At 40.1% G+C, this 20203-nt stretch overlaps 1 protein-coding gene across 2 annotated transcripts in view; it reads left to right on the top strand.

Annotated features, from left to right (window-relative positions):
• Positions 1-3519: 3519 nt before the first annotated feature.
• The window catches only part of Pcf11 (PCF11 cleavage and polyadenylation factor subunit), a 25568-nt gene continuing 8884 nt past the window's right edge, over positions 3520-20203 (top strand). The window contains exons 1-9 of one of the 2 annotated variants that reach the window (XM_055623068.1): positions 3520-4001; positions 7592-7717; positions 9266-9454; positions 9755-9949; positions 11221-12335; positions 13153-13330; positions 13436-13526; positions 14481-16042; positions 19117-19216. In XM_055623068.1, coding sequence (XP_055479043.1) covers positions 3810-4001; positions 7592-7717; positions 9266-9454; positions 9755-9949; positions 11221-12335; positions 13153-13330; positions 13436-13526; positions 14481-16042; positions 19117-19216 — 3748 coding nt within the window. In that variant the 5' untranslated portion in view covers positions 3520-3809. Of the gene's footprint in view, positions 4002-7591; positions 7718-9265; positions 9455-9754; positions 9950-11220; positions 12336-13152; positions 13331-13435; positions 13920-14480; positions 16043-19116; positions 19217-20203 lie in introns of both variants that reach the window. The other variant, XM_055623067.1, reaches the window with a different exon arrangement.

The raw sequence follows: 20203 nt of genomic DNA, 5'->3' as shown, positions 1-20203 counted from the left end.
TGCAGGAGGAGTGGTGGCACAAGTCTTTAATCTCAGTACTTAAGGAGACAGAGGCAGGTGAGTTCCATGAGTTCGAGGTCAGCCTTGGCTACAAAGTCCAGAACAGCCAGGGCTACATAGAGAAACCTTGTCTTGAAACAAACAAACAAGCAAACAAAAAAGAATTCTCCATGCATATACCTCACCAGTTTAATTCACTTACCTAAAGGGCTTTATTCTTGCCTTGGCCTAGGTTATTCCCTAGAGAACAGTCCTTGCAGAAGGTGAGTGAATTCAGCCTCTCAAACAAGATTCAGTATTAGAAACAAAAGTTCTAACAGGTGTTTTATTGTGACTTATAATAATTTCAACTCTCAAATTGACAAGTAAAATTTTACTTTGTAAACTATATTGTATGTATGGTTATTTTGCCTGCATGTACGTACATACACCATGGCACCTTGATGCCCTCAGAGGCCAGAAGAGGGTATCAGATGTAACTGGTATCCAAAGAAGAGATACAATGGGGAAAGTGGTGGCTCCGGTAACCCTGGAACTGCAGTTACACACTTGAATGCTGCCTTGTGGGTGTACAAAACCTTGTGAGTGTTGGAAATTGAATTCTGGTTCTTTGGAAGAGTAGTCAGTGTTCTTAACCCCTGAGCCATCTCTCCAACCCCTGAATTTCAGAACTCACTACAGTTAAAACTAATTTTCATAATTTTTGGAATGAATTGTCTGTGTAACTGTTGTCTAACAATTTCTCCAAAGGTTGAAACATTCTACCTTGCAGGGAAGCTTTTTAAGCAAGAAGAGAAACTCAGAACAGCTTCAAGAAGCCACTGAAACTGACTGGATTCATTAAATCCTTCCCTGCCAGAGTAAGTAAAAGCTGCAAAGACTCTCAGAGGAGTGAAGCTGTGAAGAAGACTCTGACATCAGATCAACTGTCTGGAAGAAGCAGAACTCCCTGGAAAGTTTTAGACCGCCTACGGCACCCAGACAGGACTCTCTCCAACCTGCGGGGCTGCCTGCCAGCCTGCAGGCTGCACAGTGTGCTCCAGGTTCCCAGCTTTTGTGGGCTGTCATCCATGTTTGGGCCGGCTTTGGTGATGTTGCTAAAGTAATTTCTGATCCTGCAAGTAACCCCCAATAAAGCTCATTGTTTCACCATGTTGGACGTTGGTGTTATCTGTACTTTGGTCTGTTGGGGCTCCCTGTCTGAGCAAATGTTTATGTGTGTGTGTTGTGTGTTGTGTCTTCCCAGGAATTTTTTTTTGTCATACAACAGTAACCAAATCATGTTAAAATACACTGAGACCTAAACTAAACAATGAGACCAAAACAAAACAAAACAGCCCCAACCCCCCCCCAAACCCAGTAAAAATCACAATTGCCATTTGAAAACCAACCAACCACACAAAATATATTTTGATATGTGCCTTTCGTTAACTCATGAAACTTAAACTGTACTGCTGCTACTTTTGATTTTCGCACACAGAGGAGATAACCCTGAGAATATTAAATATATATATAATATGGGCTTATTAGAGATACAGACTAGCAGGACTATACCTAGCATGTATGCAGCTCTGGATTTGATGCCCAGCATTGGAGAGAGAGAGAGGAGAGAGGGAGAAGGGAGGAGAGACAAAGACCAGGGAAAGAAAGAGGGAAATAGAATGGAAGGGAGAGGGAGAATATAAACATATTTACCAAACCTAGGAATTATTTTTTAAAACAAAATAAAAAAGTAATGCTGGACATGCTGTCACATTCCTGTAATCCCAACAAAGGACGGCAAAGGACTCTTAGTTTGAGGCTAGTCTATTCTACCTGGAGGCTAGCCTAGTCATTGCATCCCTAGCCAGGGATACAGTGAGACATTATCTCAAACAAAATAAAATAAGACTTCCCAAAACTTTCAAGTTTAAAGGAAAACCCAACTCTTCAAACTCCAAAACTCCCTTACCTCTAGTAGAAGGTATCAAAGCACACGCATGCTGGCATCCAGTCTCCCTCGGTGTCACAAACATCTGTTACACACTTCAAAGTCCATGCTAGCATCCCAGCCATTCTCACCTCCTCAGGTACCCTAAACTCCCTCTAGCTCACCGGCTTCCATTCCCCCAGCTGCTCATTCTTTATAACCCTGCTATTCTTGCTATGTTTTCTCCCTTTCTGCTCTGATCTGCTTTTCTCACCGTGTTTTCAGTATCATCTATCCACTGCTATTCTCCCTTCTCTCAAAGATTTCCATGGCCATGTCTGCTGACCATGTTTGATCTACTTCTTTCTCTCTGCTCTGGATTCTTCCAGATGCCTTTGGCTGCTCTATCTACAATAAAAGCCTTCCCCTTAATCATATCATGGAGAGATCATGTTATCAGTTTATACAAAAACGTGTGTGTGTGCGAACTGTCTTTCCACAGTGCCTCATAACTTAGTAAGGCCTTGACAATTTTTTTTTTTTTTTTTTTTTTTTTGTGTATCATGAAAACAGATTATAAAACCTAAGGTATTTTTCCATATGTACCAGATTTGTGTGTGTGTGTGTGTGTGTTTTGTTTTTTGAGACAGGGTTTCTCTTGTGTAGCTTTGGCTGTCCTGGGACTTGTTCTTAGACCAGGGTGTCCTCGGACTCAGAGATCAACATGCTTCTGCCTCCTGAGCCAGCAAACATGTCTCTGATACTGTATTTTAAGGCAATTTAGAAGTGTAGCAGATTAAAGAGATGAGTGCTATTAGGCTCAGGGCTGGATGTTGCTATTGTGAATACCTTTCCAGAAATGTGACTTCCTCAAAAGATCTCCAACTCCTGTGGGAACGCCTTTCTTAAATAGCACCTCTAACTAAGAGCGTTCCTGGGGACTCACCTCCTGCGAGCCTGTGTGGATTTTAAGAGTGTGGATGTTTGCAGTAGTTACTTCTGTCTGGGTTCCGGGTAGGCCAGGCGCCTCCGCCCCCGCCTTAAAGCGGGAGGGACAGCAGGCTGGGCCAGCCCCGCCCAGGCTCCCGGGAGCACCTGAGACCGGGCGGGGCGGGGCGGGGGGGGGGGGGGACCGGCCTCAAGCGGAGGCCTTCGCTCCTCCAGCTCACGCCAACCCCCTCCTGCACCCCGAGGCAGGCGGGAGGAAGGATGATTGACGGAGCCGCCCGACGGCTGGAGGAGAAGCAGAGGCGGGACGAAAGGGGCCTGGTGCAGCTTTCGTAAACGGGTTGGGCCGGTCCTCGGGAGCCGCCTTCCTCTATTGGCTTCCCTGGGTGGGTTGTTATGGCAACAAATGACCGAACAGTCCCTTACGAATTGGCCAATGAGAGCCGGCCGTCCTTTGCACCGCGCCTCCGAGCGGGAGGTGTTGCGAAAGCCGAGTCCCCGGCCGGGGAAGAAGGCGGCGCTTGGACGTCTTGCGGAAGGGCCGGGGGCGGGGCCTGTGACACGCGCGGGCCAGCCAATCCCGCCCGGTGTTTCCAACGGCCCCGCCCCTTTACCGCACATTTCCCCTCCCCTAGTTCATTTCGCACGACGCAGCGGTTGGGAATACAGACATTTTCGGAGCTGGAGCCGCCACTGCCGCCGCCATTTTGTGTCTGTGGAGAAAGAAGCCCCGGCGGCGGCTGGAAGTGGACGGAGATTCCCCGTGAGGCTGCGTTGTTTCTCCCCCGAGGTTCCCCCTGGGTCGTCCCCCATCCCCCCTCCGCGGTCAGCATGTGGTGAAGCCGCAGCCGCCGGAGACCCGGGGAGCGAGGCCGAGGCGTCGGAAGGGAGGCGGGGTGTCGAGCGGCTTCAGCCTCGGCGGCGGCGGACCTCGGAGGGGGGCCGCGGCGCAATGTCAGAGCCGACGCCGGCCGAGGCCGGGGCTGCGGGGGCCCGGGAGGACGCCTGTCGGGATTATCAGTCGTCGCTGGAAGACCTGACCTTCAATAGCAAACCGCACATCAATATGCTGACCATTCTAGCCGAGGAGAACCTGCCCTTCGCCAAGGAGATCGTCTCTCTCATCGAGGCCCAAACCGCCAAGGTTTTTATACACCCCGCAGCCTCCTATTCTTCTAATACTCCTTGGTTTTAGTGTCAGCCTCATCCCAGGTCTCGCTTCCATCCTAAGGGGGACGGAGTTCCTCCTCTCCAACCCCCACCCCCGACTCGGGCTTGGTCTTTGGCCCTGGCTGGGAGCGTGGGCCTCTTTCGGGGAGGGAGCGGGAGGATGCAGGGTGGAGCCCCGTTTCCGCTCACCAACTCCCTATTTAGGCCACCTCTGAGTACGTCCCCACGCTCGCACGCTTCGGGGACAGCCCTTTCAGATGGGGGAAGACTTAGAGGCAGTTTGTGGTTTGGGAGAGTAAGAGTTAAAAACAAACCATCTTAAAGCCCCTGGGAAGGTGGGGAGGGGCTTTCCCTCAGTGTCCTTTTGGGGTATTGTGCTCTGTGGGTTGGAAGGAGGTGAAGGGGGACCTGGGAGCGAGCTGTCGGTGGGTTGGGTATAGGGAATTGGCCCCGAGTGGAGCAGCGGCCTGTTAGCTCAACATGGCGCCTGCAAAGCACATGATGCGAAAGGGAAGAGAGGAGAATCCATTCCCTGCCAGCCAGGCAGCTGCTCACACCCGTCAGCCCCATTTTGGGGTGGGGGCTGTTAGATCAAACTTTTATTCTCCTCTCGGAGGGTCTGGTTTTGCCCCAATGGTAGGGAAATTGGGTCGAGGGTGGGGTTTGGGTGTGAGGGGCAAGATCTTATCCAACCTGTAGGTGGAGAATTGGCCCAGTGGGTAACAAATACTTGGAGTTTCTTTGAAAATTTCAGTCCCTCCTTTTCCTATTCTCTTTTTCTCCCTTCCCTGATAGTGAAGGCTTGCTTTTCTTCACCCCTTGACCGAAGTGGTCCTTCGCTACGTTCTATTTCCCTCTGGTCTTCCTCTTCTGTGGATTCATGTGGGAGCGATATGTCATTTAAGTAAAGTTACTGTTAAACTTAGTTATAATGAGTCTTAACCGCTTCCCAGTTAATACGTTTTAAGTTACTTTTCAAGCTTGTACTTAAGGTTTAGTTTTTTTTTTTTTTTCTAGTTGTTAGTGATTGCAATTATCAGGATGAGCCTCCTTTTAGCAGAGTGAACCCCTTTAAAAAGGCCACTTTAACAACAACCACCAATATATTGTTTAGAGACGGTGTCTGTCTAGTGTACAACTGAGTGGTCTGACTCTAATAAATGGTTTTGAAATGTGTGACTGGTATTATAAAATTTGTGAATAAAACATATAAAATATGTATTTGTCTTTTTTATTTACCTTTGTAAGGTGTAGAATCTGTTTCCAAGAATTTTTACTTATGTGGTTGTGTGTTTTAAACAAAAGTCTTTAAGTGACTTGGGTTCATTCTTCTTTAGGTCCATCCACTCTTTTGGGTAAATCAGTTCACAAGATACACGGTCTCACGTGGTCCTTTCATACCTTAATTTAAAGAGGGGGAAAAGGTTTTTATTTTTTAAGGGCTCAACAAATTACCATGTTCATTTTGACAGCTAAAACAAGTCTTCATTCACGTTTTCCTGTTGAATGCCTGTGAAACAGCTGTTTTTTAAAGTACAAGGTTTAAGAAGGAAGTGCTCCTCAACTCAACTTTTTATTGATAACCACATGCTGGCAGAGAAAATGTTTTTTTGCCTTGTTGAAGGCTTAACATTACCTTTTTAAAAAGAACAGCACTTGGATTTATAAGAACAGAAGTTTTCAAACTATATTTTGGGTATTGGTATTCACAGCACCTAATTTAGCAGCTCAGGTTGCTGTTCAGAGGAGACAGCTTCTTGCTGGTTTTTTTTTTTTTTTTTTGTATTTGTTTTTGTGTTTTGGTTTTTTTTTTTTTTTTTTAATCTGCAAGACCTTGGAGAACTGAAAACTATGCAGACTATATTGGCCACATAAAACTTGTATTTGTGTATTTTGTTACTACACAAGGTGGTAAAAGTAGTTGGGCTATTTGCTCAAAAGTTTTTGGGCACATGCTTCCTGGATATTTTTGTAAAGCCAGACTAAGTAGAAGATGTAAAGGTCACTCTGAGAAAAGAATCTTAATCTGGGTTGGGGGTGAGGGGAGGGTTTGTCGTCATTTGGTAGCAGCTGGCTTGGTTTTATGTTTCTGGAAGTGTATGTTTGTGTCCTTATTCTCTAGCATCTCAGCTATACTAAACTAGTGGACTCACACCTAATTTCAGTCTTCCCATAAGGTAACAGTAGTGAAAAAGAACATAGAAGGACTTCACTTGTACAATAAAACACTAGCCTGTTGAACAGATTGTGGTGTTAAAAGAGCCTATTTATCTTCCTAAGTACAATAATTATTTAAATGGTATAAAACAAGACGTGATAAGGTGAAGACACAGCAATAAAGCATTTCACATGTTGGTACTTAATAGTTGGCCCACGCACGGTGGCTTTGTGAAACCTTTTATTAGCACATACGTTTTTTTTTTTATACAGAACTACTCAAGCAATTCTTTAGTCATCTTTGGTTATAAAGGTGATATCAGAAGCAAGAGCATTTCCACACACTTGTCAGGGCAATTGGTTTTGTGAAGCATGGCATTGCATACCCCAGAAGTGTGAGCCTGCCCTAGCTACAGGTAGCTATGGCTAAGTGTTGAGTTAGATTTCTGTACACATGGGGTGGGTAATGGGGATTCACCTCTCTGTTTGCTTTACTCCTTGGGTGCTCCTGTGGAGTCAATTAACAGCCTATGTGTGGCATGTGGTAGTGCTCCTCAAGTCTGTGAGCCTGCCGATGCTTTCTGGAAGCTTGTGCCTCCTAAGAGCCAGGGGTGGGTAGGCTTTGCAGTTCAACTGGGGCAACTTTACCTTGGAAGGGCTGGTACCTTTATCAGCATCACCACACTGGCTCAGCACAAATTTAGAATCCCTGGTTTGTGCATGTAGAGGAGAAATATTTCGACGACAGTCCATGCTGTGAAGAAAATCTTCAGGACATCCAGGTTTCCAGTCAAGTTGAACCTGACTTACATGACTCAGCGGCTCCTCTATCCAGTTTTTCTTGTATCAGTAACAAGTTTGCACTTCTGCATGTTCCTGTGCAAGTTTTAAGCGTCTTGCCATTGACTTCATATGTGAAGTGTGTTTAATTTCATTATTCATTTGGATTATAGAAAAATAACCTTAATGATTTTATAGGTAACAAAGTTTCATAGACTTTAACATATAAAATCCAGTGAAACCAGGCCATCTACCTGTATTTTATTGAGTCAAGGCATAAGATAAACACAGATCCTGAAGCTGACACTTCGATTACAGAAAGTATTTTTTCCTCTTCTTTTACGTCACTTTGAATACAGGCCTTTTTACCACATGCACCTGAGTTAAAGTATTAAATACTAGAGATTCTTTTTCCTCTTGATAATTCTGAACTTGCTTTATGCACAAGTAAAACATTGTAAGAAACAAGTACTTGAACACTTAAGGCTCATAAAGTTAACATAATCAAAAGTATTTTGTACCAACAAAACTAGAGGTCTGTATTGTAGGTTTAAAAACACTTTTAAAAGTAATTCTTTGGTCGCAATTCACTATACTAAACTTCTCAGTTTCTTTTTTATACTTCAGGCTCCTTCCTCAGAGAAGCTTCCTGTTATGTACCTTATGGATTCTATCGTGAAAAACGTTGGAAGAGAGTATCTCACTGCCTTTACTAAAAATCTAGTTGCAACATTTATTTGTGTGTTTGAAAAGGTATATATAGAAACATTTGAATTTTTTTTAATGTGTTCCAGATTAAATAAATACTTGTCTTGTGTTGGGTTTTCTTGGGCGGTGGAACATTTCATTCTTTTGGACACTTAGTGTAAAGTGCCTTTCCAAGGAAAGTGAAAAGGCTAGTTTTTTATCTTATATCCTTAAAAATGGATGCTGTTTAATCCATGCAAGATTTGAATATATTTTAACTTTTATAATTGTGTATTTTTGAAATGTGAGATTTGGTTACATGAAATTGTAGAATATGGACAAAAAGTTAGAGCGTCCAAACTACTTTGTTTTGTAGTTTAAATATCTAGTTTTGGGGAGCGGAAGGCATAATCCTCCAGTGTGCTTCAGTCCATGGTTCCCATTAACTCTCTTCCCCAAAATGTCCTTTAGACATTTTTACCGTGTTAAAGCGTAGATGTTACAGGGATGTGTGAATGGTGGACGAGTTAATTGCTTTAGGTTATTCTGGAAATACTACTAATTCCTCTTTAGTGCTTAGGAGAAATGCTTGTTAGTGTTTATAGCTAGAAATTGTGCATTCTTTTGTGACATTGTAACTGGTAGTTTGGTTAACAGGAGCAATTTTCTGAGGCAATTAATGCTGAGCAGACAGACCCTTGAAGATATTTAGATTTAAAGATTCTTTTCTAACAATAACTTGTAGTTATGTTCTATTTTGTTAGAAAACACTTGTTATAGGATATACCAACTGTCTGGTAGAATTGGGGAGTAGGGTTGTTTAAGTGGATAGAAAAGAAATAGTATATAGGAGAACAGTTTGCCAAGTTACATTACAGATGTTAAAAAGTAAAGTCAGTAATATGAATAATTTTAGATACTTTGCTGATTTCAATTTCAGTATGTTCCAGTTATGTAGGGGTTTGGTATCACATTGAATCTAACTTTAATTTTATTACAGTTAATTAAAAATAAGCTTGTAAATACATTCTCTTAAAGATGTGAATATAGGTAAAAGGCTAAAGTTAAAACTTACTTGTCTTTCCTGAAAATCATATCCATTAGTTTCTGCAGGCAAGTTATATAATGCCCATTCTTGGCTAGGATCTTGTGAATTAAGATTATGAACCCAAAGTCAGTAGTACATAGAACATAGTCATAGTATTTTGTGTTAGGGTGGTAAGATAATCTTTTTAATTGTGTGCTACCAGCAAGTAACTTACAAAAAAAATTACTATCAGGTAAACTAATTTCTGGCTTTTTATGTTTTTATCCAGTGAGTCTATTTGGAATATTATATCAAGCTCTAAAATATGGAGACTTTTGTGCTTTTAAAAAGATAAAAATCTGACTGCTTGCTTGAAGTCTATTAGAGAACTACTTTTCTGATTTTTGTTTGTTTTTGAGGGCTAATTTTATTAACTTTAATGACCAAATAAATGTGCCTTTAATAAGTTTTTTTGTGATATATATGTACAAATGGATAATATGTGAGTTGGCAAGTAGCTTTATACTTAATATATATTAACATTTTATAGTAACTTAACAAGCCAGAGAATTGTTCTGTTGTTCTAGGTGGATGAAAATACTAGAAAAAGTTTATTTAAATTGCGTTCCACATGGGATGAAATATTCCCTTTGAAGAAACTTTATGCCTTGGATGTCAGAGTCAATTCATTAGATCCCGCTTGGCCTATTAAACCTCTGCCCCCTAATGTGAATACATCTAGCATCCATGTGAATCCCAAATTTTTAAATAAATCGGTAAGTCTATATGAATGGTGTATATAAATGAATGCTAGTACAATTTGACTATCAAGTGTTGACTCCTGTAAACTTTTTAGAAAACAAATCTAAAATCAGTTTAATTTGAAAAATAATAAATGTATATAGTCACCATGTTTTATGATGTAACATTTGGCATTTTAAATTCCTGAGTATTTTTTTGTGTACTTTCAGTTGTGATTGGATATTTGTGACTATGGATAATAGGAAGGTAAAGTTGATAATTTTTTGACTTTTGGCAGTTTTAGATGTTGCTTAAAAAGTATTTTTTTCTTGCAGCCTGACGAGCCTTCGACACCTGGCACAGTGGTCAGTTCCCCCAGTATCTCCACTCCTCCGATTGTACCTGATATACAAAAGAATCTTACTCAAGAACAACTGATAAGGCAACAGTTACTGGCAAAACAAAAACAGTTGTTAGAACTTCAGCAAAAAAAGCTGGAGCTTGAGTTAGAGCAAGCTAAGGCACAGCTGGTAAGTAGGGAAAATTTGATATTTAAGTCTTCAAACATTCTAATAGGAAAGTAGTTATGTTGTATTTGAATATTTTATTGATAATGTGTTTTTCCCTCATTTTTACTTAATTTAAAAATTATATTGATTTAGCCAAAATTTTATCTTTATTATAAAACACTTGATTATGAACAGAATGTTTTTCCTTAATGTTTTCTACTAGATTGCTGTCTTAGGATACAAGTATGTTTGTATATATGTATATTTGTACATATATAAACACACACACATACATTAAATATCTACATATAGGCACCAATTGGTACTTGGATTCCTATAACACATACACCCAAGTTTGATGGCACAAGTCTATAATCTTAGTACTTGGGAATAGGAAGCAGGAGAATCAGAAGTTCAGCGTCATCCTTAGTTACATAGCAAGTTTGAGACCAGCCTTGGCAGCATGTCTCAAAACTAGGAAAAAAGTAATACTCTTACTTACCAGGCTAGCACTGTAGTTTTGCTTTACTGTTGTTTTAGTAGGGATTTAATATTTCAGCCTTAAGACAGTAAGTGTATTGTGGTGAATGTTTTTAGGTAATGTTCATAAACAAATCAGGTTTCTAAAAGTCTATAAAAGTCATAAATAGAAAGACTCAAGAGTCTATGTATTTGTATTCATGAAAGACTGTAGTTTTTACTTAGCATCTAAGTTTATCTGAGAGTAAGGTGTAGGAAGACAGAATTTTATAAGTTCATTAACATTTTGAGAGAAACCATTTTCTAACAGTTTAATTAGAATCATTTTGTCTTTTGTGTGGAACAGTTGTTTAGTCATGATACTGTTTTTGAGCCACGGTCTGTTATAGAATCTTGGATAGTTTTGAAGAATTATGTTTTATTCATTGTATTAGAAATTTGAAAATACAGGGTAAAGGGCTGGTAAAAAGTCAGATGATTTAAATGCTTGGCCTCTCTTCCTTATATTTGTATATCAGAAGTTTAGAGTAGTGCCATGCTTTGTGATGTATGTCTTTAATTCCAGCACTGGGAGCTAGAGACAGGCAAGCAGACCTCTGTGAGAGTTCCAGGCAAGCCAGAGTTATATAGTGAAATCCTTAGCCCCTTTCACCTCCCTGTCACACTTTCCACCCCCAAATGTGTAGTGTTAAGGCAGTATGAGCAAATGGATTTTTGAAAGTGTTCTAATTCTTAAAATAGTCTAAATAAATACAAGGAAATAAAACGGCTTCCATGGGTTGTGTTATTAACATGAACATTTTAAATTTTAGGCAGTATCTCTTAGTGTTCAGCAGGAGACAGCCAACTTGGGTCCTGGATCAGCACCATCTAAATTACATGTTTCACAAATTCCTGCTATGGCCATTAAAACTCCCCATCAGGTTCCAGTACAACCTGACAAAAGCCGACCCGGTCCGCCCTTACAAATTCAAGACTTGAAAGGAACTAACCGAGATCCCCGTCTTAACAGGATGAGCCAACATTCTTCCCATGGCAAAGAGCAGAGTCATAGGAAAGAATTTGTAATGAACACATTAAACCAGTCTGATACTAAAACAGGTAAAACTGTACCCTCTGAAAAACTAAATTCATCCAAGCAAGAAAAAAGTAAATCAGGTGAAAGAATAACCAAGAAAGAACTTGACCAGTTAGACTCTAAATCTAAATCTAAATCTAAATCACCATCACCTTTGAAAAACAAATTATCCCACACAAAAGACTTGAAAAATCAAGAATCTGAAAGTATGAGGTTATCCGATATGAATAAGAGAGATCCACGATTAAAAAAGCATCTTCAGGATAAAGGTGAGGGCAAAGATGAAGATGTAAAAGAAAAGAGAAAAACAGAAAAGAAGGATAAAGATGAGCACATGAAATCATCTGAACACAGACTGATTGGAAGTAGAAGTAAAATCATAAATGGCATTGTTCAAAAGCAAGACATGGTTACAGAAGAATTGGAAAAACAGGGGACAAAACCAGGGAGATCAAGTACTAGAAAGAGATCAAGATCCAGGTCACCTAAGTCTCGGTCACCAATTATACATTCCCCAAAGAGAAGAGATAGACGGTCACCCAAACGAAGGCAAAGAAGTATGTCTCCAACTTTGGCACCCAAAGGTGGAAAGATGCGGCAGTCAGGACTTAAACAGTCACATATGGAAGAGTTCCCACTACCTTCTAGGGAAGAAAGAAATGTAAAGAGAAGTACCAAGCAGGATGTTCGAGATCCTAGACGACTAAAAAAGATGGATGAGGACCGACCACAAGAAACTGCAAGTCAACATTCTATGAAGTCAGGTGCTGAACCAAAGGAGAATATAGAGAATTGGCAAAGCTCTAAGTCTGCCAAAAGATGGAAATCTGGTTGGGAAGAAAATAAAAGGTATGTTGGCTGATGTTTTTGGTAATATACAAACTGTATGATTTTTATTTTGCTATCTTTACTTATATTAAGACAAATTTCAAACACTATGTCAGGCTAGCCTGAACTGAGTAAGTAGTGCAGAATGGTGACCATCTAATAACAGTTTTCCTAACAGCCTCCTGAATGCTGAGATTATAGGTGTGATCCATAATTTCTGGCTTTAGAATATTCATTTTAAAGGCAGTGTTAATTTAAACACTAGAAGATACTAATTGGATGTTGTAATTATTTTTCTAGTTTTGAAAAACAACCCAGTGGGGATTAAATACTTTTGGTTTTATAGAGACATGAAAGTCTAGGAAGGTGTGCACATCTTGAAGTTGAATGTTTATAGTCAAGAATCACAGTTGCTTGCTTTTTGTTTTTAATTGTTGTTATTTTTTGACAGGGTCTAGCTGTATAGCACCACTTGGCCTGGAACATGCTAGCTAGCCCACTGTCTTTGAATTCATGATTCTACTCCTTCAGCTTGTTTTCTTCTTTCTTTTTCTGGGGGTGCTGTTGGTGCTGCTGTTAGGGGTCAAACTTTGGGATTTGCACATACCAGATAACCGTTTCCCCTCTCAATCAAATCTTTAACCTCTAAGAATCAGAATTCTTACTCAATTTGGCTTGTTTTTTTTTTTTTTCTTTCAAAATTAAAAAAAAAAAAAAAAAGACACAACAAAACATACCTATTTTATCTAACCAGATCCTAAAAGTGTACATAAGTTCAGCCTGGGAGTTTCATTTTTTAAATAAACACTTTGAAGTAACACTGCTTTTGTGGTTTCAGCTTACAACAGGGTGATGAACATAGTAAACCTCCTCATCTAAGGCATAGGGAGAGCTGGTCAAGCACTAAAGGAATCTTGTCACCTCGAGCCCCAAAGCAGCATCGATTAAGTGTAGATGCCAATCTTCAAATTCCTAAAGAGTTAACTCTTGCAAGCAAAAGAGAATTACTTCAAAAGGTAGTGACTATCGTTAATTTCATGTAGTCATTATTTTCTTTTGTCCAGTTTTTTTGTATTTTTTATATTTAAAATATTTAATTTTGTTTTATCATCCCTATGTAGACGAGTGAACGTTTAGCTTCTGGTGAAATTACACAGGATGAGTTCCTTGTTGTTGTGCATCAAATTCGACAGCTATTTCAGTATCAAGAAGGTAAACATAGATGCAATGTACGGGATAGTCCTTCAGAAGAAAATAAAGGTGGATTAAAAAAGAAACCTCTCTTATCTGATGCTGAATTAACCTACTATGAACATAAAGCAAAACTGAAAAGGACACAGGTTCAGCATTCATTTCCAAGACTTGATCTCTTAGATCCTGATATTTTTGACTACCCTTTGACTGATGCCTTGTTGTCTGGAATAGAATGTGAGCCATCCAAAAGTAAACATGCAAGTAGGAATAGTGGAGCACAGTTTGACAGAAAAGAACAATTTAGTGAAAGAGCAAGACGTCTTTCTCCTGTATCTGGGAGTCGTACTTATGCTGAGAATCTTTCACCCCATGAGGGCCGGAGAAGACATGACGAGCAAGTCTCTGCTAAAGGTAGAAAAAGTTAAATGAGATAATGCTTATTGAATCACACAGCAGTGAAGGGAAAATGAACAAGCTAAGTGGGGCTGGATTTTATCACTGTTCAGACTACCTTTGTGTGTATGTGTGTATATCTCTGTTTTGTTGCCTTTTCCCTACCCTTCCCATGAAAAGGGAAGGGACCTAATGATTTGTCAGGTCAGTTATATCAGGGACTTCATTAGGGTTTTTTGTTTTTGTTTTTGTTTTTTTAATACTTAGTTTGATTAAATCCACAAAACCCAAGGAAATAGTATAATCCTAACTTTACAAATAGGAAACAAAACTAGAGATCTTAAGTAACTTGCTCTTAAAGTCAAATGACAAGTATCTTGACAGGATGGTAGTTTTTTGTTTTTTTTTTTTTTAACCTCTAGGTGTATCTGAATCAAAAGGGCATCTTCTTAACCCACTGTTTCTGTCTCTTTCCTACCCACTAATAGTGAGCTAATATATCTTAAGTATTTAGCTAACTATAAAAAAGAATTTGATGTAATTTAATTTTAGTGAAGTGTATGTTTTTCTTTTTAAAAGGTGTACGAGAGGAGCAGAGATCACCATTCAATGATCGTTTTCCGCTTAAGCGACCTAGATATGAAGATTCAGATAAACCATTTGTAGATGGCCCAGCATCAAGATTTGCAGGCCTTGATACAAATCAGCGACTTACAGCTTTAGCTGAAGACCGACCATTATTTGATGGACCTGGTAGGCCATCTGTGACAAGAGATGGCCCAGCCAAGATGATTTTTGAAGGACCTAATAAATTAAGCCCCAGAATTGATGGACCTCCTACACCAGGTTCTCTTCGGTTCGATGGGTCACCAGGACAAATGGGGGGAGGAGGCCCTATGAGATTTGAAGGACCGCAAGGTCAGTTAGGAGGTGGGTGCCCTTTGAGATTTGAAGGTCCTCCAGGACCAGTAGGAACACCTCTGCGCTTTGAAGGGCCAATTGGTCAAGGAGGAGGTGGAGGTGGTTTTCGATTTGAAGGTTCACCTAGTCTGAGGTTTGAGGGATCTGCAGGTGGTTTGCGATTTGAAGGACCAGGGGGTCAGCCTGTGGGTGGTCTCAGGTTTGAAGGACATCGTGGTCAACCTGTGGGTGGTCTGAGGTTTGAGGGACCTCATGGACAGCCTGTGGGCAGTCTTAGATTCGATAATCCTCGAGGTCAGCCTGTAGGTGGACTTAGATTTGAAGGGGGTCATGGTCCATCAGGGGCTGCAATTAGGTTTGATGGGCCTCATGGTCAGCCAGGTGGTGGTATCAGATTTGAGGGCCCTTTGCTACAGCAAGGAGTTGGAATGAGGTTTGAGGGTCCCCATGGGCAGTCTGTAGCTGGTCTGAGATTTGAAGGACATAATCAACTAGGTGGAAACCTTAGGTTTGAGGGACCACATGGTCAACCAGGAGTCGGGATCAGGTTTGAAGGACCTTTAGTTCAACAAGGAGGTGGAATGAGGTTTGAGGGTCCTGTACCAGGAGGTGGCCTAAGAATTGAAGGGCCTCTGGGTCAAGGTGGTCCTAGATTTGAAGGTTGTCACTCTTTAAGGTTTGATGGGCAGCCAGGTCAGCCATCACTCTTGCCAAGATTTGATGGATTACATGGCCAGCCAGGTCCTAGATTTGAAAGAACTGGTCAGCCAGGTCCACAGAGATTTGATGGGCCACCTGGACAGCAGGTTCAGCCGAGATTTGATGGTGTACCTCAAAGATTTGATGGGCCACAACACCAGCAAACATCAAGATTTGATATTCCTCTTGGTCTACAAGGCACCCGATTTGACAATCATCCTTCACAAAGGCTTGAATCAGTATCTTTCAATCAGACCGGCCCATATAATGATCCACCTGGCAATGCTTTTAATGTCCCATCTCAAGGACTACAGTTCCAAAGACATGAACAAATATTTGACACACCTCAAGGACCAAACTTTAATGGACCACATGGCCCTGGAAACCAGAATTTCCCAAATCCCCTTAACAGAGCTTCTGGACACTATTTTGATGAAAAGAATCTTCAGAGTTCTCAGTTTGGAAACTTTGGCAATTTACCTACTCCGATGTCAGTAGGAAATATTCAGGCATCTCAGCAGGTAAGCTGTTCTAGTTATTCTAAGTGTGGTAATTATGTGTAGGTAAGTAAATTCATTTTTAAAACAGAATTGTATAGTTCAGGCTGTTCTCAAATTCTCTGTGTAGGTTAATTCTCAGGGTTGAGTTATCTTTTTTTTAATTGTTTCTAGTATTTGGGACACACTTTAATTGTGGACTTTATGGTATAGTTCTTAATGTACGTTGAGCATCTATGTGTTAGAGAAGTGGGATGAGGGATTTTGGGGGGTTGACATTTGCCACTTAAACACAAAGTGATTTTAGCTCTTCCAAGACACTGAATTATTTCAGTCTTCTTTTTATATTTTCCTTTTCTCTCGTGGTATGTGGGCACTTATTTTATTTTTAAAGGATTGTATCTTAATTTACGTATCTGTGTGCCTGTCTTTGCAAATGTGCAGGTATCTGCATAGGCCAGAAATGGCACTAGAGCCTCTCTGGGCTGCCTCACGTGAACTCTGGGACCTGAACTCAGGCTCTCTGGAAGAGCAGAGCAGAAAGCGCTTCTAACAACTGGCACATCTTTCCAGCCTCTATTTTTTTATTTTTGAGACAGGGTCTCATTTAACCTTGATTGCTGTTAAACTCTGTATACTAGAGAGTGACTTTGGACTTGATTCTCCTATTTCCACTGAGATTCTCCTGTCTTCACCCATGAAGTGCTGGAACTACAGGAGTGCCCATTGTTCCCAGTGCTGGGGGTTTAACAGGGTCTTTGTATGTGATAGCAAGCACTCTACTGACTGTGCCACTGAACTATTTTTTACTTGAAATACAAAGAAACAATTTTTGTGTGGTTGTGTGTGTTGGTGTGCATATGTGCCATGGTGAGCTTGTAGAGTTAAGAGAAAACCTTATGGGAATCATTTCCTACCTGTGTGGGCACCAGGGATCATGAGGGTTGGTGGCAAGTATCTTTACCCACTGAGCCATCTTGCTGGCCTCACTGCACTTTTTGTTTGATTCTTTTTTGATTTTTAACGCTAATACGTCTTTTTTGTTTTTTAACGCTAATATGATTTTGTTTGTTTTTTGAGATAGGGTTTCTTTGTGTAGACCAGGCTGGCCTCGGAACTCACAGAGATCCACCTGCCTCTGCCTCCGCTTCCCAGAGTGCTGGGATTAGAGGTATGGGCCATTCTGCTGTTATGGTAATAACAATGTTTTAATGACCTCCATTACCCAGAACAGCTGTTGAGCCCTGATATGCTTAAAAGAAATTGTTAGAACTGATTCTCCTAGATTGTTTTTTAACCAAGAATTTCCTTAGTCTGAGTTAAGAAATGATATTGTATACTTTTTTAATTTTTCTGTTTTCACCATTTTCTAAGGTAACTAATTGCATACAATAATAATTGCATACAATTGCATGTTATACTAATGTTTACATGGCAAACTTGCTGCCTGCCTTATGATATGTTGTAGTAATATGAATGTACACAGTCATCTATCCACTTACTTATGCATTTTTTGTTGTTTTTAGAGAGACTTATTTGTAGCTCAAGCTGACTGGAGCTTGCTGTGTAGCTCAAGTTGCCCTAGAATTCTCAATTCTCCTATCTATCCTTTTAATTGTTCAGGTTATAGGCCTGTCTACCATCCTTGGCTTTATTCTGCATACTTAAAAAAAAGTGTTTGTGTGCATGTATTGTATGGACACCACATGTGTGCAGTGGCCCTGGAGGCCTAAAGAGAGGGCATCAGATTCTCCTGGAACTAGAGTGCCAGTGGTTGTGAGCCACCATGGGGTGCTGAGGTCCTTTGTGACCAAACTTAGGTCCTTTGTGAGAGTGGCCAGTTCTCTTGAACCACTGAGCCAAACCTCTAGCCCCTGTATACTTTGCTGTTGAGACAAACTTTAGTTCTGTGTGACCTGGACCTCAAAGTATGTAGAAATGATACTGTTATTACTAGACACTGCAGTCTTTTTTTTCTGCGATACATCGAATTGGTGGTGTGTTTGTGTGTTATGTACACCATTGAGAAGTCACATGGATAGTGAACAAGACTTATATGTCTCATATACCAGAATATATAATACAGATAAAATAAGATGGAGCTTAAACTCAGGGACTCTGAGCAGGTGATGTATCACTAAGCCTTATTTTAAGGTCTGCAGTCTTATTTTTATTTATTTATTTATTTATTTTAGGCAGAATCCCAACTCTGTAGTCCAGGCTGCCCAGAACTCAATCTGTAATAGTCCAAGCTGATCTCAGTTGCTGGGATTACAAGTGTGAACCTGCCATGCCCAGCTTTTTTTGTTTTTTTAAATTCCCTCCGATAACATTTGTAATATACTTTGACTTTAGCAATAACCTTATCCAAAAATAATGGTAAAGCAGGATAACTACTTGAAGTTCACATTGCTACATAGAAATTTTTTCTTTGCTTTTCTTCTGAGACACAACTTTGTTAGCATAGCTCGGTCTGACTTTAAATTTGCACTCCTCTTGCCTCAGCTCTCAAGTCACAAGTCCTAGGATTATAGTCTGGCTGAAACAGACTTTTGACTGGAAAAAAGGCAAGGTTAGGAATTCTGGCTTCAGCTTTGTTAACTAGACCCTATGATTATGTAAAGGTTTTATCTCAGAATGCCAGTTCTTCTCTATGTAAAATAAGGAAAACGCCCTAGGGTGAAGTGACTTGAATGGCATTGGTCACACAGCTAGTTGGTAGGTACCTTATATTTGCATGGTTTCTTTATACTTCAAGGAAGTCTCTCCCCACCACTCCCCACAGGCTTTCCCTGTGTAGCTCTGGCTGTCCTGGAACTCTCTCTGTAGACCATGTACCCTTGAACTCAGAATCCTCCCTCTGCCTTTTGAGTGCTCTTTATGTCCACCTCTTTTAAAGGAAGTTTTAACCCATTCCGTTCCTTATAACTCTGAAACAGATAGGCGAAGGTATTGTAGTTTGTGGAAGTAAACCAATTGTTACTTTCTAAGTATTATCACAGACCTTGGGCCTTAGGACATTTGTGAAAGTTTACATGTGATTAGAATGCTAGAATTTTACTTATAGAATGTTCTTAAAATTAACATTTATCTTAAAGGTTCTGACTGGTGTTGCTCAGCCAGTAGCATTTGGCCAAGGACAATTTTTACCAGTTCATCATCCACAGAATCCTGGACCTTTTATTCAAAATCCTTCAGGTATGTACTTCTGAACTGTGATATTTTCAAGATATTAAAGTTGTTTAATAGCTGTTGGTTTAGAAAATGGCAGTTTTGAGAGATTGTGTTCAGTTTATAGAAATGTAATCTGGCTGAATGTTTTTATCCTCTTGAGTTTGTTGTTGACCTATGGTCATGCTCACCTCATTTTTCAGCTAGAGATGATTAGGCTGGACATAGACTGTATTCAAAAGGGAAGGAAATCTGTTGAGTGGAGGCTGGAAGTGGCTAGAGGAATGGTAATTTTGTTGTGATAAACTGAAGGAAATTATAAACTGCAAAAATTTTAGTTGATATTTTGAGTGTATTATGATCCAGTAGATATTAAAACTGGAGGATACTACCTCATAAAATAATTCATGTAGAATTTTTAATGGTGGACAAACAGAAAATAGTTCTTAGCTAGGTTTCCTGATTGGTATTTTTGTTATTTTTATAGTGAATCATAACTAATGATGGATTTTAAAGTTAATTTTACTTTGAGATAAATGGGAATGTTATGGTATATACTTTGTGAATTATATACTGCTGTGATACTTGTTTTAATTTCTAAGTCATAAGGCTTGGGGATGTAATACAGCTCAATGTTAGAGTACAGCACTTAACCTAGAATGTGTTCAAGCGGGAGCACTGCCAAACAGAACAAATGATATCTGAGCTGTTTCAAAAACATACTTCTGGGGCTTGAGTGTGGCTCGGTGACAGATCACTTGCCTAGTATATACAAAGCCATGAGTTCCATTCCAAGCACCCCTGCCACACATAAAAAGGTCCCAAACACACAACCCAAAAAACAAAACAACCCCCTCCAAACAAATGATAGTTTTAACAGCATTGTTACTGACTTCACAAAATTTTAGAGGATCTTCATAATTTACAAACTAAGAAGGTTCTAATGAAGCTACATTTTATGTATTAATTTCTTAAAATTGTGTCAGTTTGAATTTAATTCATATTCTGTTAATT

Source organism: Psammomys obesus, unplaced genomic scaffold (assembly GCF_907164565.1).
Source record: "Psammomys obesus unplaced genomic scaffold, mPsaObe1.curated_primary_1811, whole genome shotgun sequence".
Classification (NCBI taxonomy): domain Eukaryota; kingdom Metazoa; phylum Chordata; class Mammalia; order Rodentia; family Muridae; genus Psammomys; species Psammomys obesus.
This window is presented reverse-complemented; position numbering and strand designations above follow the sequence as displayed.